At 36.7% G+C, this 15,742-nt stretch overlaps 1 protein-coding gene across 1 annotated transcript in view; it reads left to right on the top strand.

Moving 5' to 3' along the window:
• Positions 1-15,742, top strand: part of PCCA (propionyl-CoA carboxylase subunit alpha) — a 273,150-nt gene that overhangs the window by 32,434 nt on the left and 224,974 nt on the right. Inside the window, exons 5-6 of the mRNA XM_054654777.2 lie at positions 7,371-7,484; positions 8,982-9,035. Of these exons, the coding sequence (XP_054510752.2) occupies positions 7,371-7,484; positions 8,982-9,035 (168 nt within the window). The remainder of the gene's footprint in view (positions 1-7,370; positions 7,485-8,981; positions 9,036-15,742) is intronic.

Raw genomic sequence — 15,742 nt, 5'->3', positions numbered from 1 at the left:
TTATCCTGGAGACTTGCTGTAGATAACATATTCCAAAGTAAAAATAATCTGCAGACACGAATGCAGTTGCAAGCTTGCAGACTTTCTTCACTGCACTCCAGACATCAGCAAAGGTTGTGTTGAGTGACTGTGCTGCCTCCAATTTTACTTGAGCAGAGGAACTTGGTAGGTCTCCCACCAAGGGAGCACCCGTGGAAGGAGGCAAGGGGAGTGCTTCTCCCTCGAGATTTGTTAATGTGTTTTGCTACTGATGCAGTAGCTTGGAGTTAAAGTTTGGGACATTCTGGTTTTCCCCTCCTGGTTGCTCTGCCTCTGTTAATTGTTCAGTTCATCCAAAGGTAGATTAGTGAGCAAGGTGACTGTTGACCTGCTTTTTCAGTTATTCTACCAAAGACATGGACTGTTCCTGGTTGGTGTTGAGTGAAACATGTTGGAAGTTGTCTTACAAATTAACTATTTAATTCCACTAAATTTTCAATAGCAAACTTCTGTGCTAGTTGAAGGGTTCAACACAGTAAACACTTGCAATAAAATTCTGATGGAGAAGCCTTCTTTCTCACTTTTGTTCTAGAAGATGCTTCACTGAAGCTATCTGTCAAACAATAAGCATATAGGAAAAGGTTTTTAGGACCAAGGCCATTCTGGAACTCATCTCTAGAGTCTTATCTGTAATGTCTTCAGGACTCAGAAGGCATTTTCTTGCTTGTTCCACAAGCAGAGCACAGTTTGAGAGTATCACTCTATGACAGCTTTAGCATGGCCTGGCTTTTAGAGTAGGAGTGATCAGGCCTATAAATACAATGGTGAGTCCTTTCCTCTTTATAATGCAAGTAAAATTGTGTGTCTTTTTAGCAGCATACAACATTCCCAAGCTTCATCCATGGAAGAGAGAATGGAGATTTACTTTTTCTTTTTTTAAGGTTACAAAAATAAATTCACGTGTATAAGCAAGAATGCAAACAGATGAAAATCTTGATATGTATTGAAATGTGCTTTCTCTTGGTGTTGGTTAAAAATGCTTTCTTCTCTGCCTGATTCATATTGCCTGTCTTTTAGTGATTGTTCAGTTCAACCTGGATCCATTAACTGTAGTTGAAAAATGGATTTTTGAGGCCCTTGGTTACTGTGGTTATTTACTGTCTTCATTTTGTGACCAGCTGGCAAACTTGAAGGGCAAGACTAGGAAGTAAAGGAAAGGATGTTATATTTTTGAATTTATTTTTCTCAGCTGGTGTCCATGAACCAGGGATCTAATCCTGCAGATGCTAATGGATGGGCTGTTTTGAGGGTCTTTGTAGACTTGGAGGGGAATGTAACTAGATGCCCTTCACCAAAACACATTTGAATGCCACTGAAGAATTGTTTTACAGAGTCCTTGTTTAACTATTTGTGGGCTATCAAATGAAAATAGTTTAAAATAGGCTTGCAGAGAAATCTATTTATGTTGATTCTGCAGTTTGACCTGTTTATTTGCATGAACTTTTTTTTAGGTTTTTGGAATGCTGAGTAAAATTAAATGTGAGAAATATAGGGTAGTTATGGTATTTGTCTTTCACAGTTTTGTTTTTTGTGCATTTTAGCCATGTTTCCATTATTTTGTTTTAGGGTTAAATGCTGTAATGGTGTGGCAGTATTTCTTTGCAGATAGCACTTTAAAGGCTGTATGAATACTGCACACTATATGCTCATACTTACTGTATTACCGGTGTGTGTATTTTAATGTCAAGCTGCTAAAGACACTTAGGTCAGATGGAAGATGTGTTTTTGGCAAAGCAGTGAATTTGAACCTTTTTTGCAGCTGTTTGATTTTTTTTTTTTTTTTAAAACTCAAGACTGTTCAATGCCATAGGCTTTTTGTTCCGTTTTGTCTGTCTCTTTTGGCAGTGGTGCTGGCAAGATTTGAGGTGGTTGGTTTTTTTTAGCTAACTTACAAAGGATTTATTCATTAGCCCTACTTTATGGGTTGAGCTAATTGTGATTTGTCTTGCTGAGCGGTATTATGCAGTTTGGGCCAATTAAGTGAATCCACTTACACCAACGGATGTTGTTCCAATGTGTAATATTGATTTGAACTATAAAAGGAGAATGACTTGTTTGATTAGATTTCTTTGTCTGAACAATGCTCCATCTTATCTAATGTACCAAACAAAAGTGTTCTCTTTGCTGAGGTTGTTTTAATTGCTTCTTAGGTTTGATTAGCACTGTATATGCAGCTATAACAGTTTCCCTATAATATAAATTCTGAAACAGCATAGAAGAATCAGGAGGAAAATGCAGCCTGCAACTCAGTATAACTGTCTCTGCTGTGTGAATATCAACTTGTGTTGAGACCTGGTGATGTGTAGGCTGACCTACTCTGAAAAACTGGGACACTGGGGAATCCCAGACATTTACTCCTCAGAGATAGAGGAAAAGGGGGAGTGTGTGTGTGTGTATGTGTTAATTAGACATTTACACTGAAGTAAATTACATCTGTCACATGATAAGCCTCAGAAACTGCTTATTTTTAAACTGAGGTATATAAAATCATCTGTGGAAACTATGCAGATGATATTAAACACTCCATTGGGAAATGCATGTAGATATATTTTTCTTTGTTGACAAAGTCAGCCTTTACTTTTTGGAGTTAGTAAATGAGAATGATTGTGAAACAAACTGGGGAGAAAAGCACTTTTTGTTATGAACCAGCTCCTCCATAAGAAGGTAACAAACTTGAGCTGCTGAATAATTATAATGCTAGAGATCTCTAAATTTTCTTGGTGTCTTTGATTGTTTTAAAGACTGTAATATGCACTGAAAGTGGTTTATTTCTTTGCCCTAAAATAATTTTTAATACATTCTGTGTTCATACTGAGAACTTTATTTTTAAATGTGGAGAGACATGTATTTAAATGTAATTTGTTTATAATGTAGATTCCAACTAGTGCTCTGCAGCAGCTGGGTGGCCCTGGAGAAGTTTACTTTGATACTGCTGTGTCAAACAGAATGCTTCTAGGAGACCTGTGTATATTTTAGGTAGTAAGTTATTAATTTTGATTTCTTCAAATTATTTGAGATACTGGTTTAATTATGAGGATAATTCAATAAATTCAGAGTATGGCTATTCAAGAGAGCATGCTACTGTCAAATGAACATGTGTCACTCTCCAGGATACATGAGAGCTAACACAATCTATGTAATTTGGGTATGTACTGGCTCTGATTCAGTGCAGTCCTTCTAAACTGCGTTGTCTGCAAGGCAAATATTGACTATTTTTGTAGCGTTCACATCCAAAACTTTGGGTTATGGGTATATTTGTCTTCTGGAGTATGATGCCAAGCCCTAGCACCAGAACTGACTTATAAATCCTCCTGAAATATTGAAATGTAGAAGGATCTCCAAACCCAATTGCTGCTACTGTTATCACCTCTTACTGCACTCTGCACCCTGAGAGCTGCTGCAGCCTGGAGTGGTGCATGAAACCAGTCCAGGCCGAAAATGGCTGGCAAGTCATCCCCAATGGACTCCTTGCTTTATTTGCTGGTTTGCTGGAAAGATGGTGAAGAAACATGAAGCTGTTCCTGTGTAAAGATGTGGCAGGATCTGCTGATATAAGTGCCTTGCTGTGAAGGTGGCTCCTGGACCCAAACTAGTTTTGTACCTTGTGGCCACTTCTGTGCTGTTTGCTTGTGAAAGAATAAGCTTGTGGTTGTGTAATAAGATAATTGTTGTACTTCAGATTATTTCCAGTTGACTTAGTATCTTAATCCAAAAATAGTTACACCATTTAATAGTATTTATTCGAATGTTGTTCTGCTAGGACTCCTTGTTGAATCCAGAGTTTTATTATTAGTAGCTTATTTCTCATAGATACAGGAGTGTGATGAGCTGGTCGGCTGTTTTGATTGGTTTGGATTTCCAAAAGTGACTGTATTTAGTCTTAGTTCTTTAATTAGATTGAGGTTCTATAAAATGAAGATTCAGTAGGTTTTGGTTTTGTTGTTTTTGGAATATAATCAGCCTTTATGAACTAGAGTACCTAAAGTAAAAAACTTTTACAGAAATTTAATGGTTTTTGCACACAGTCTTTCCATGATTTCCAGTCATTTGTATTCTCTAACACAGCAAGTCCTTGGTAGCTGCTTGAGACTTCTCTCTTGAGGCCCAGGTAGCCCAATATGATTAAAAACTGCAGTATAAACCATTAAGCACTTAGTTTCAACTGTTTTCCAGCCTTTGTTGTTATCCATTCATGCTTGAGATGGCAGGGTCAATTCAGATATTTATGAAGGAATTGCATTTTTCAAGAATCTCCTGGGACTTGCTTCTTTGTTTCTGTTGACATTGGGTTTTTTTGTGACCTAAAACGGAAAAGGGATAAATCACACCTCTGAGATTTCAGCTTTTAGGGACAGGTTTTGAATACCTAGGATTGTGTGATTTAAGTCAAGTACTTAAGCAATCCTTGAATTTGAAAATCAATATATTTGAAATTTGTGGTGGTTGAGGAAGGGGAGTTGCTGGATTCTTAGTACTGTCTGCAGAAGCTAACTTATAATGCAATCTTCCTAGAGGTAAAGGTTTAGTGAATTACTGTGTGAAGTAATTGGTAGTAGGCTGAAAGTTTCAGTTGTCAGGTAGACTCAAATGATGGCTTTTGTTATGTTTGCTAGTAATTACATTTGTACTATACAAAAAAATCTATGATAAATTTGTGTTACAATATTTGGGATATTCTTCATGAACTGCAGTGCAATGTCAAAGGGATCTAAATGCTAATGGGGAATTGTCATTATGAATTACTAAGTAGCAGATTTCCAGTTTGTGTACTGGTTTGCTCACAATAAAAATAGATATGAACTCAAAAGTAGATATGAGAAGCCCCTTAGATGGGTCTGGATCCTGAAAATCCTCCCAGCTGTCACTGGATCCTGAAAATCTGGAGGTTTTAAACTAGTGGAGGTGGAATGGAGACCTCTTTTTTTAGGAGCTTTGCCTGGTGTGTTCAAGGCTGAAGTGGCACTGAACTAGAGAAGGCACCAACAACTTGCAGTAAGGTGAGCAAGGAGAAATGGATTTACCAGGGTAATGTGGGAAAGGAAGAGTTGAAACTCCAGAGAGTTGAATAGCAACAAAACATTTCAGAAAGGAGTGGGGGAATACTGGGGAAAAGTGCACAAGACTGTTTATATGTATAAAACCAATTGGTTTGCAATATCTTCTCTGGCTGCTTTTGGTACTAGTGGGACTCTATTGGTGTCTTAGTGCAGGAAGTGGGTGGGTGTGGAGTTTTCATCTTGATACCTAGAAATAGCTAACAATCTTTAGTTCTTTTCTATAAGGAAGCTTTTGGTTTTGTAAAATATACATTCTTAATTAAGCTTAAGCTTGAATGACTTTGTTTAGAACTGTACACCACATTGGGATTCAGAATAACTTTAGGCGTATAAACTGATCATTCAGATAAAGCTGCTGTTTCTTCAGCGTAGTGCTGAAGGAAGGATGACTCAGACTAATCTTGATAGCATTTGATCAAAATAGATTACTTAGTTGCTAAGATGTGTGTACTAGAAAGCACAAAAACCTGCTGCATGATTGTCTGTGCTACTGCTCTAAGATTTTTTTTTTCTGGTTTTGCTCTGTTTAAATTGACACCAATGCTGTAGTGATAAAACAAAACAGTTGAAATGTTATTGAAGTAATAGTTGAAATGTGTGGTGATTCCAGGAGGTTATGTGGTTATATACTTGAGAATATAGCAAATTCAGAAGCTATTTAAGAGATGCCTCCAGAAAGAAACACAGAATTAGGTGGCAAGTTAATATGCTTCTTGTTGGTAGGGTTAACATTTCCCAAGCTCAGAAAAGGTCAATAAAACTGAAGAAAAAATGAAAATGCTTAAGTGGCTCTCTTCCTTTTTATACATTTTTTATATTTACCTGCTACTTATTTCTCATTGTATTGTTCAAAATGTTGTCTTGCTGCTGCCTGTCAGTGTTTGTAGATGTTTTTTTTTTATTTTTCTGGCCTTGTTTCTTCTGAGTGAGCCAGTAGTGTATCCAGACTATGTAACTTCTAACTCGTTTGACACACTTGACAGCCTTCAAACTAATTGCAAATAAAATTCCTTTTCACAAATAACAAAATTTCCTGATAAAAACCAAAAATATTGTGCAGAATTACAGAATATGCTGAGTTGGAAGGGACCCACAAGGATTATGGAGTCCAGCTCTTAAGTGAATGATCCATACAGGGACCAAAACCACAAGCTTGGTGTTATTTTTACCATGCTTTGGCCAACTGAACTCATCTCAGGATTTTGTATTTCTCAAATGTTAATACTATTTTTCTAAAAGAGCACTGATTTTAGACAATATATTTTCAGTTTCAAATGCTGAAGATATCAAATAGTTTTAAAAATGGGTAAGCACTGGAAATGTCAAATTGTCATTCTAAATAAGTCTTACTGACAGCTAAGAATCTTACACAGTTTAAACAATGGCATGCTTTCTTAAATACATACTGAAAGGGAGCTTACAAAAAGCAGAATGAGGAAAAACTGGTTGTTTAGTTTCATGGTTATATCTGTATCTTACTTGAAAGAAAAGTATTCTGAACTCTGAAAACATGTTAAAGACCAATCTAATTAAACTTCTTAAACTTAAAGATAAGCATTCTTGTGAGATGTAAGAAGACTTCTAACTCCAAACCTAGCTGTTTTAGTATTCTTGGTAAAATGTTGCAGATGTTTGTCCATTTTTTGTTTGGCTAAAAAATATTTGGCAAATGCATATAAATGAGGATACAATGGATTAAAAATCAAACGTGAGCCTGCTTAAATAATTCTCAAGATTTTCTGGTTCACGTGTAGTGATATTGAACTCTTTAGTCATAGGCTTTAATTTGTGCATGGTGCTGACCTGATGCTGTGCAGGGACACTCATTGCATCCCTTCATTCAATTCACTCTAATTATCCCCAACTTCCTGGGGAGCCTGCTTAGAACTGGTCATGAATGTTTGTTATTAAGTATTAAGATATTAAACTACCCTAGTTACAAGTAACAAAGTAGTTTTTAGTCTGAATTTACATATAGATCATCAATATAGGAAGGTGAAATTATATTTGTCTTGATTTGATTAAATAAAATTCAAAATAATGGATTAAAACAATAAGACATTTTGGAAGTGACTAAAGCTCAGAGCTAAATGAAATGAGATTTACTGTGCAAGTACTTGTATGTATGCCAGTGTTGGTAATTTCAGTGTGTATTTTAGAGTGGCTATGGTATGTAAATGATCTTTGACACAATCAGATTTGTGTGCATGTGACTGGGTGATGTTAATTATTTTTGCTGGGAGCATCTGTTAACGCAGACTATTGCCTCTTCAGGTTCACGTGAAAATGGCGGATGAAGCTGTCTGTGTTGGCCCAGCTCCCACCAGCAAAAGCTACCTCAACATGGATGCCATCATGGAAGTCATTAGGAAAACCAGGGCCCAAGCTGTGAGTCTGAATGTGTCTATCTGCTGCAGCTGTTTCATATATAGAAAGCAGAAAAGCCAGAGTTTGTATTTTTTTTAAAGGTGTGTGGGGGGGAAGTGATTGAATATGCTATTCCAGTTAGTTCATGTCACATGAGTTAAATGTGTCTGAAATCGCTACTGGAAATCAAAGGCTTTGTAGCATCTGGCAGCACTGGTCGCTGATCCTGCAGGTGGCTGCTGGATTCAGCTTTCACACCAGGGAGCAGCTTCAGTTCATTTCCAAATTTGCTGGGGGAAAAAAAAAAAATCCCAATTAGTTTTGAGTGCTAACCCTTTATATGCCATAATGCCTTTTTTGAACGTTTTACAAAGTGTATCCAGAAAGGCTTTTGCTTAAACTTCATTTGAATCACTTTGTATATTGTATAAATGTTACTTGCAGGAAGGTAAATGGTGCATCCTGTAATTGCTTTTGTTTCAGAAGGTTTACAAAATGCACATTAGCTTATTTATGTGAATGTGGGCAAGTCTGCCTGTTTTCCCTCCAAGTTGGCCAGAGATTCAAAGCTTAACAGGAATCAGTAGGAAAAACTAATATGTAGTCATGTTCACATTCCTAATGTTCTTTGTTCTGTCACTGAAATGAATGCATTATTCAGAGCTACTGTACACAGAGCATTTATTAAAATGAAATTTGATGTGTATCTATCAGCAACACTAACTACCCTTGAACAGTTGGATCAGCACTGTGATTTCTTTCTAACATGATGTTTTGGTACAGTGCCTTTAGGGGCCAGAAACAAAACCAGTATTTTCTCCCCTTTGAGTTTCTGAATGTGAAACCCAGTTACTGGTTCTTTAAAAGAGGTGAATAAAATGGCTTATGCTTTGTCTGTTAGAGTATATTAGATCAAGAATCTTACATGACTTTTAAAAAGTAAAATGAAAACTTTCTCATGCTCCTCTCAAGTCATTAGGCTGAATGAATATTGGGGTGTGAGTAGCAAACGAGGCACACAGGATGCTTGACTTAGACTAATGAAGAGAATATATTGTGCTCTCTAGTCAGGATCACTAGAGGTAGGGAGCTTATGACTGGGACCTGTGCACCATTGTTGTGGTTAAGGCTGAAAATATTTTGGGATACAGAGTACTTTATAGTGGTTACTGAGGAGAGTGTGGATGAGCATATTTGGGGAAATCTGCAATGGAGCTAAAAAGAGCAAAAGGCAAATCACCAAAGGCTATGTCCATTTGCTCTGCAAACAGCTCCATTTGTTCTGCAAGCAACCCTGTTCTCTCTAGTTAAATAAGGAAAGTTTGTTTCAGAAATAATAGCTCAACAACTTGAGTTAGGACAGAAAAATCAATGTGTTAAGAGTTTCTTAAGGTATTCAACCTGTTTAATTGCTTAATGGTCTAGTTTACCATCCCCAGTATCTGAAAATGTGCTAGTGACTTTGGTGTGTGGTTTCAGAACTCAATCAGCTTGATTTTTTTTCTTTTATCTTCCAAGGTACACCCAGGATATGGATTTCTTTCAGAAAATAAAGAATTTGCTAGACGTTTGGTAAGTTATTTTTATTTGCTTGGCTGTGACTGATGGCACATACTTGTTTCAAGGCACCTAAGGAATCAAGCTATCAACTCAAAATCTAAAAGATACTTTAACATAGGGGATTTCAGTATGCTTTCTGTACATGTGAATTCTTTGAATTTTGAGGATGTAATTGCAGGCTGAGTTTTCTTTTGGGAGAATCTGTTTGTAAGAACTTTACCCAGGATGTAAAAACCTTTCAGGATTTTCACTTATGCCTGGACTGTTTATGAGGCTGCTCTGCAAAACTGGGTCACTGAAATGATCTAGGTTAAAAGTAGCTGGTTTTAAGTGATCATCTTGGTGATTTGTAGCACAGCTGGTGAACAGCTGTATCAGCAGCCCTGAGAAGGTGCTGAAGTGCACTTTGGGATGGGAATAGAAAGCTGTTTAAAAATTGCCTTCTCTGCTGGTGATTTTGTATCATGGAGCTGCATTCTCTGAAAGGACCAAAGAGTCAAGAGGGTGCTGTTTTCACTTTGTCTGAATTTATAAAAATTATTGTTCAAAACCTCTTTACTTCAGTAAGGTTTTTGTATATCGTGAACTGATTATATGGTCTGATTTTATTTTTTTCCAAAAGCTTTCATGCAGCTGCTTAAAAGTGGGCAGTGCTAGGAGGAAGTTGCATTCACAATGTTTGAACAAAGTCCTGGGTGGATCCTGTATGTGTAGTCACTACAGATCATGTGTTATTGTCTACTGATTTTGCTCAGAATAAGGACAAGCACATTGAAGTTCGAAGTAAAAAGCCATTGCAGCTACTAACTTTGTTATGGAGTAAATGAACCATGTAGCTGAAGAAATACCTTGTTTTACAGGCAGCAAGAGAAATTTGTTTCTGCTTTTGAGAAAAATCTGCACCTTTTTGATTCAAGATAAAAAACTTAGATGAAGAATGTGATTCTTGAATGGTGGTTCTTTTTGTCCTTAGCATTTGTGAAACAGGTCTTCCTTGTACCTTCCTTGACTATTTCCTTTAGGTTTGAGTTCTAGTTGTAATACAGACCCTTACTATTGAGTTGATTATTTGGTGTTAGAGGATACCACCTGCTCATTAAGGAGATTATTTGAGAATGAAATCTAAAAATTTCATACTTCAGTTGCTGTAATTTTTTTTTTTTCAAAGCTCCTAGACAAAAACAAGTGCAGGTTCTGTGGGATGCTGAGTACACCCTGCAGGGTGCTGGTGATGTTAAAGTTGAAAGGAATTTTAAACACTTGGTGTTTGCCAGGATTTACCAAATCTGGGGTAATCTTTTACATATTATTTTCATGCAGTTTAGCAGCTTTCTTTTATCACTGTTCTGCTTCGTGTACTAGAGGTTCTTTTTACAGGGAAGATTCCTGGCTTAATTTATGACAAACTCTGTTCTCAATGGATTCGACCAGGATAACTGACTTTAGTTGGCAGTTCTGGTTTTTCAGTAACAAAAAAAATTAATGAAATGGAAATGTTCACTTATGCTATTTTGCTTTGTTTTGCTGCTGAATATGGAAATTTGGTAGTTATTACTCTGAACCAGGCACATTCTACAGTGGTGTGGTTGTTATTAACAATAAATATAAATAGTGTGGTAATGTTAGTTACAATATTGGTGATGTGAAATGGGAGCAATTTTTTTGGCAGGATTAAGCAGAAATGGGGAAAGTACAAACATTCCTGTAGATCTTCTCCACCCTTCTATTTTTCTCATCTTTTCACTCAGATCCTAGGAAAGTTTCTTAACAATTTACTGAAATAATGTGGTGACTAAAAACATGTTTGAATTTTTGGTTGGTGCTGCAATCTCAAAATAGCTTTAATTATGTTTCAGAAACCCGGTGTGTTCAGTTCTCTAAAAATATAATAAAACAAGGTAATGTGATTTTGCTTTCTGAAATGCACTATTTAAAGTCTCAATTAAGACATAATCATGCTTCCCTTGATGTCAGTGGCTCTAGAAGATCAAACCCCTGGTGAGAACTAGTGAAATGATCTATCTTTTTATCCCTAGGGCTGCTTATATTTTTTTCAAGACACTCTGATTAATATAGTTAGGAGGAAAACTTGCCTGCTGTTTCTTCCCTTTATTGAAGACTGTAACTGTTATGTTGTTAAACTGTTATGAAGTTGCAGAAGATGTTTTTGTTCCGTTTTCTTTCTCCCTATCCCGTTCTTTGTATATACACTATTTTGTTCTTTTGCACTGAAAGTAGTGATGGAACTTATGAAACTCGGGCTTATTTCCTGGTACACATCTGTACTTTTAAAACAAACTTCTTAAACTGGGAAACTGAGAAGGACAAGAAACTTTCTAAACTTGCCAGTCTATCTGTAAGAACACTAATGAGCTCAAAGCAAAGCTTTGTCTTCAATTAACGCATGGAGGGTCAGTTCACATGTAATCCCACTGTGTGTGATTTGAACAAAAGCGTGTCTTTTTGTTCATTATTGTCTGAATGACTCATGGAGTAGGATACAGCTGTAGACAGTATTTTTGAAGAATTTGGTAGATACTTAGAGTATTGAAAGTTGCTGGTCGTTATTTTTTTTCTTCATCACAAACCTAATTTTGTTGTCTCTTAAAATGGGCAAGGGAGGCACAATAAACGATCCTTTGTTTCCAAAACAAAATTTCCAAAAAACAATCAGTGGGTGAATATCTGGCATGTTGTTCACTGTGATTCAGTAAACAAATTGGTGCATTCAGTCCTGTCTTTGTGTATCTACTCTGGTTGCTGTAGTTGGCTGACAGAAAAAGATCCATAGCATTTATACTGAGTGAGTCTGTCAAAGGTTTTAGAAATACTAAGGTCAATTTCTTAAAGGTTGGTATTTGAACATGGAATCTTTGGATGATTTTATGATAATGCTGATAACACTATGTAGAATAACAAAATATGGATTTATGTAAGTGGGTGTATTTTCTTTAGAATCAGCAAATAAATTGGTACTTTTAGTTTATGCATTCAAATATATTTTCATGTAAGTAATTTCCCTCCTTCTAAGAATAATTGCATAATATTCAGTATTGTCATATATGTTAAGGTGACGTTAAGATCTATTGCTTCATTAAAAAAATTGCTAGTATCCTTTGCCAGATGTTCTGCAGAATTGCAAGAACAGTTTGTTCCTTTGCTGCTTTAGTTTGCTAGTGACCTCTGTATTTTGGTTAGCTTGCTTAATGTTTCCTATTTCTTAAAATTAATGCAAGATCTTTTCTTAGAAGCTCTGTCACCTCTGTTACCTAAAGCAAGTCTTTGGAATTTGGGAAGGAGATAGGCCTGAGACTAAGATGAGCCTTTTGGTTGACCTGTAATTGAAAGATATACTTTTCTGAAATTCCTTGCTTGCAAACCTCCAGAGCAGCTGTTTTGGTGGGGGAAATGGGAATGCTGAGTTGGGTCTCTTAACATGATGAATAGTTTGGGAGAATTGGCCCATGGTCTCAGTGACTCTGTTGTGGTTTTGGTTGGCTGTTTGTTTTTTATTTCATTTTTGTTTTGTTTTTGTTTGGCTTTTTTTTTTTTGGGTCTGGGTGAGAAAACAGTGAGAAGAAAGCAAGTGTGTGATTGGCTTGCACAGTCATTATTCCAGAGTCAGTGTGGCTGTTTGTCTAACTGATGTTAGCAGCAAGTAGGAGTCTTACACCTGCAGCTGATGTTATGTTCCTTTCCTGCTTCCTGGTAGTGATTATGCACTTAGACCTTGATGCATGGTGACTGTGTTGCAGTTAGTCATAATGGGATCAATTTTCTTCTTAATTTAAAGAAACACAAATGAACTTCCACTTTACTGACTGCCATTAAAGTCCCTTGTGATGCTACTGTTAAAAACAAAACAAATTAGCTGAGTTATTATTTCGTAAGCTTTGTAGGAAAAATATCAGTTTGCAAGATTATAAATCTTCAGTGTATTTTGATGTATTGTGATAGAGTTTGTGCTTTTATGAAAGGTTGTGGATTGTGGTGTATTTCCTCCAAGAAAATGATTTGATATGTGCATAAAATTATCTGAAAATGATAGTAGTTAGTTACAAATGCAGCCTTTATCTGGAATATTCTTTTCTGAATGCAGCCTTGACAGTATTCTGATGCTCTGTTTGTTGATGCAAAAATAGCCAGCCACTGCCTCCTGCCAAAATCCACTCCTTGGGACAGAAGCCATAAACATGGTGAGAAAAAAGCATTCAGTTTTGGAATAAGATATTAATCTTTTTGGAGTTCCTAGTGAAACCTGATTGTATACATCTTTTGTGCCTTTTTAACAGCTACTGTTTGACATGACTGGGGGAGAACAAAGCACTCAGTGCTATTTCTCTTTACCTTTGAAGCTAGATTAACATTCTTGGTGGAATTAAAAATCCCAACAATGTATTGTCTGAAATAAATGGGCAAACAATGTATATGGAAATGGTTGATCACATGTTTGTAAATGGCTGCTAAGTTTGAGAAGGAAAAGGTAAACCAAAGAACAACTTGTGTCACCTTCTGTAAGGGGACACATGTCTGATGTGTGAAGAGCTTTGTGCAGGTGGGTCTATAGACCTATGCACAGCTCATAATGGGATTCTCACAATTTAAAATGTAAACTCTTATTGGCAGGAGTGTTTCATTATCATTGTTGTGCATGGCTTTGTTATTTGTAGGCAAATTGTGAAGTTCCTTCATTGTGGTTCAGTGGATGTTACATTTTTGAGAAAGATTTGGTGTGATTCTCATGCTGTTCCCACATGCATTAGCTTTTTACCTGACAACTCTTGTGACTGGTTAGCATTTGTGCTTCCCAAATTGTGAAAAGGTGGTCCAAAACAAGCAGTGGAAGTTGGTATCAAGAAGCTGCTTATGGCATAGATTGTATACTTCAAGGAGTGGGGAGGACAGAGCTTTTAATGTGTGTTTTGTACACCGTGCCTTGCAGGCCAGAGTTTCATTGCCTACTAGAGCCAGCAGTGTGATTGCTACCAGTGCCTGCGGTGGCTTAAGGTGCTTTGTCTGTTGGAGACTGGAGATTTTGTCTGTACAGGGTAATAAAGTCTAGTCAATGTACTGGCCTAAATAAACAGGTCACCACTTTGCTGCCCAGAAGAGCTCTGCCTGTGAATCTATAATTTTGATGCTTATGTTGTTTTAAGGCAGAATACTTCTGAGTGTTACTTGTGTTCTTGTATTTAATTCTGAGCAAACCTTTTTTCATAGAAAAAGAATCTAAATCTGCTGTATCAGGTTGGGTGGAATCCATGGGAGAAACAAATAGTGTGTGTATTAAATCATGGGCAGTGTTTGTCAGACATTATTAGTCCATATGAGCTAGAAAAATGAAATTGAGTCATCTGAACTGTCTGCTTAGCTTACTTACACTTACTAGGGTGGAAGTAGGAAGACCGTATTACTCCTGTACAGTAGAAAACTTCAGATACCTTTGCTAAAAAAAAGCCTTTGATGGTGTATGTTACATCATCAGTGTCCTGCTTAAGATTGCTATGCAACAATTGATGCCAGTTCTACCCTGTTGCAAATTTCAAATAACTATCTTGAGAGCTGCTGTATATAGCTAGAACATTTCTTTCAAGGGCAGGTGTATGCCTAAACTTGAAAGTCTCAGGATGCATATCTACAGGTCTTGTGGGTACACATGTGTATAACCTATATGCATGTATTTAAAGATGCAGGGTAATGTTTTGTCCAAGATTCATGTAAGTTGACAAAAGTACTCTCCTCCCCTTTTGTTCTTTTGTCTAGACTTCATAATATTAATTATTTAATATTAAATATTAATAAATATTAATAATTTTTATATTAAATATTAATAAATAAATAAAATTTAATATTAAATATTAACAAATAAATATTAATACTTTTCCCTTGATCTCCTTTGTGATTAGGCAACTTCCTATGCTATGGCAATCTTGACCTATTTTTTTTTAACTTGTGTTTTTTTAAGCTATGTCTTTTCTTCAAGTGGCTTAGTTTGAAAGCTTTAACATGTGTGTTATAAATGATCAAATCTATAGCCAAATTTATAAAAAATTATTAGAGATTTATTAAAGATTTATTAGATCAAATAACAAAAAAATAGAGAATTTTGAAATCCCACCACAGCCAAGACAGTGTCAGCCCCGGGTGCAGCTGCTGGGTGACCTTGGGTTCCTGCTGACAGAGTGACAGCGTTCCCCCTAAGGTTCACCCCCTTGAAGCCAACTTATATGCAATTTATTCTGCCTGAGGCAGAGATGACCAAATATTTCTTTGTCTCCTTGCATGTAAAGTTGAATCCATACGTGTGCAGAAACAGACAAAGACAGTGTCCAAGACCCAGACAAGTGTCTGAGTACCCAGGCAGAAGATGTATTCACATGGAGTAGGTGATGCCAGCTCCTTGAGTACCGTAGATTTAATCAGTCCAGGTGCATGGTCTTGTGAGCTTCTCGAGACATTCCATTAATCATCTCCAGGAAGGTCCAGGTGATATCTTCCAAATGCTGGTGCCAGAGGAAACCCCCTCGATAGCTCCAGTCTGTCCTATTCAGATCTGGTATTGTCTCTGCGCGTGTCAGGGAATGGGTTACATTGTGCTTAACTCCGTTTAGGTCAGAGTGACTGCAAACGTAGCTCATGGCCCAGGGCTTCCCCGTTCATACGGTAAGAGGTTTGATATTATCTTAACATCCGGGAATTGGTTATAATGTGAATAGAAT

This window comes from Agelaius phoeniceus, chromosome 2 (assembly GCF_051311805.1).
Source record: "Agelaius phoeniceus isolate bAgePho1 chromosome 2, bAgePho1.hap1, whole genome shotgun sequence".
Taxonomy (NCBI): domain Eukaryota; kingdom Metazoa; phylum Chordata; class Aves; order Passeriformes; family Icteridae; genus Agelaius; species Agelaius phoeniceus.
This window is presented reverse-complemented; position numbering and strand designations above follow the sequence as displayed.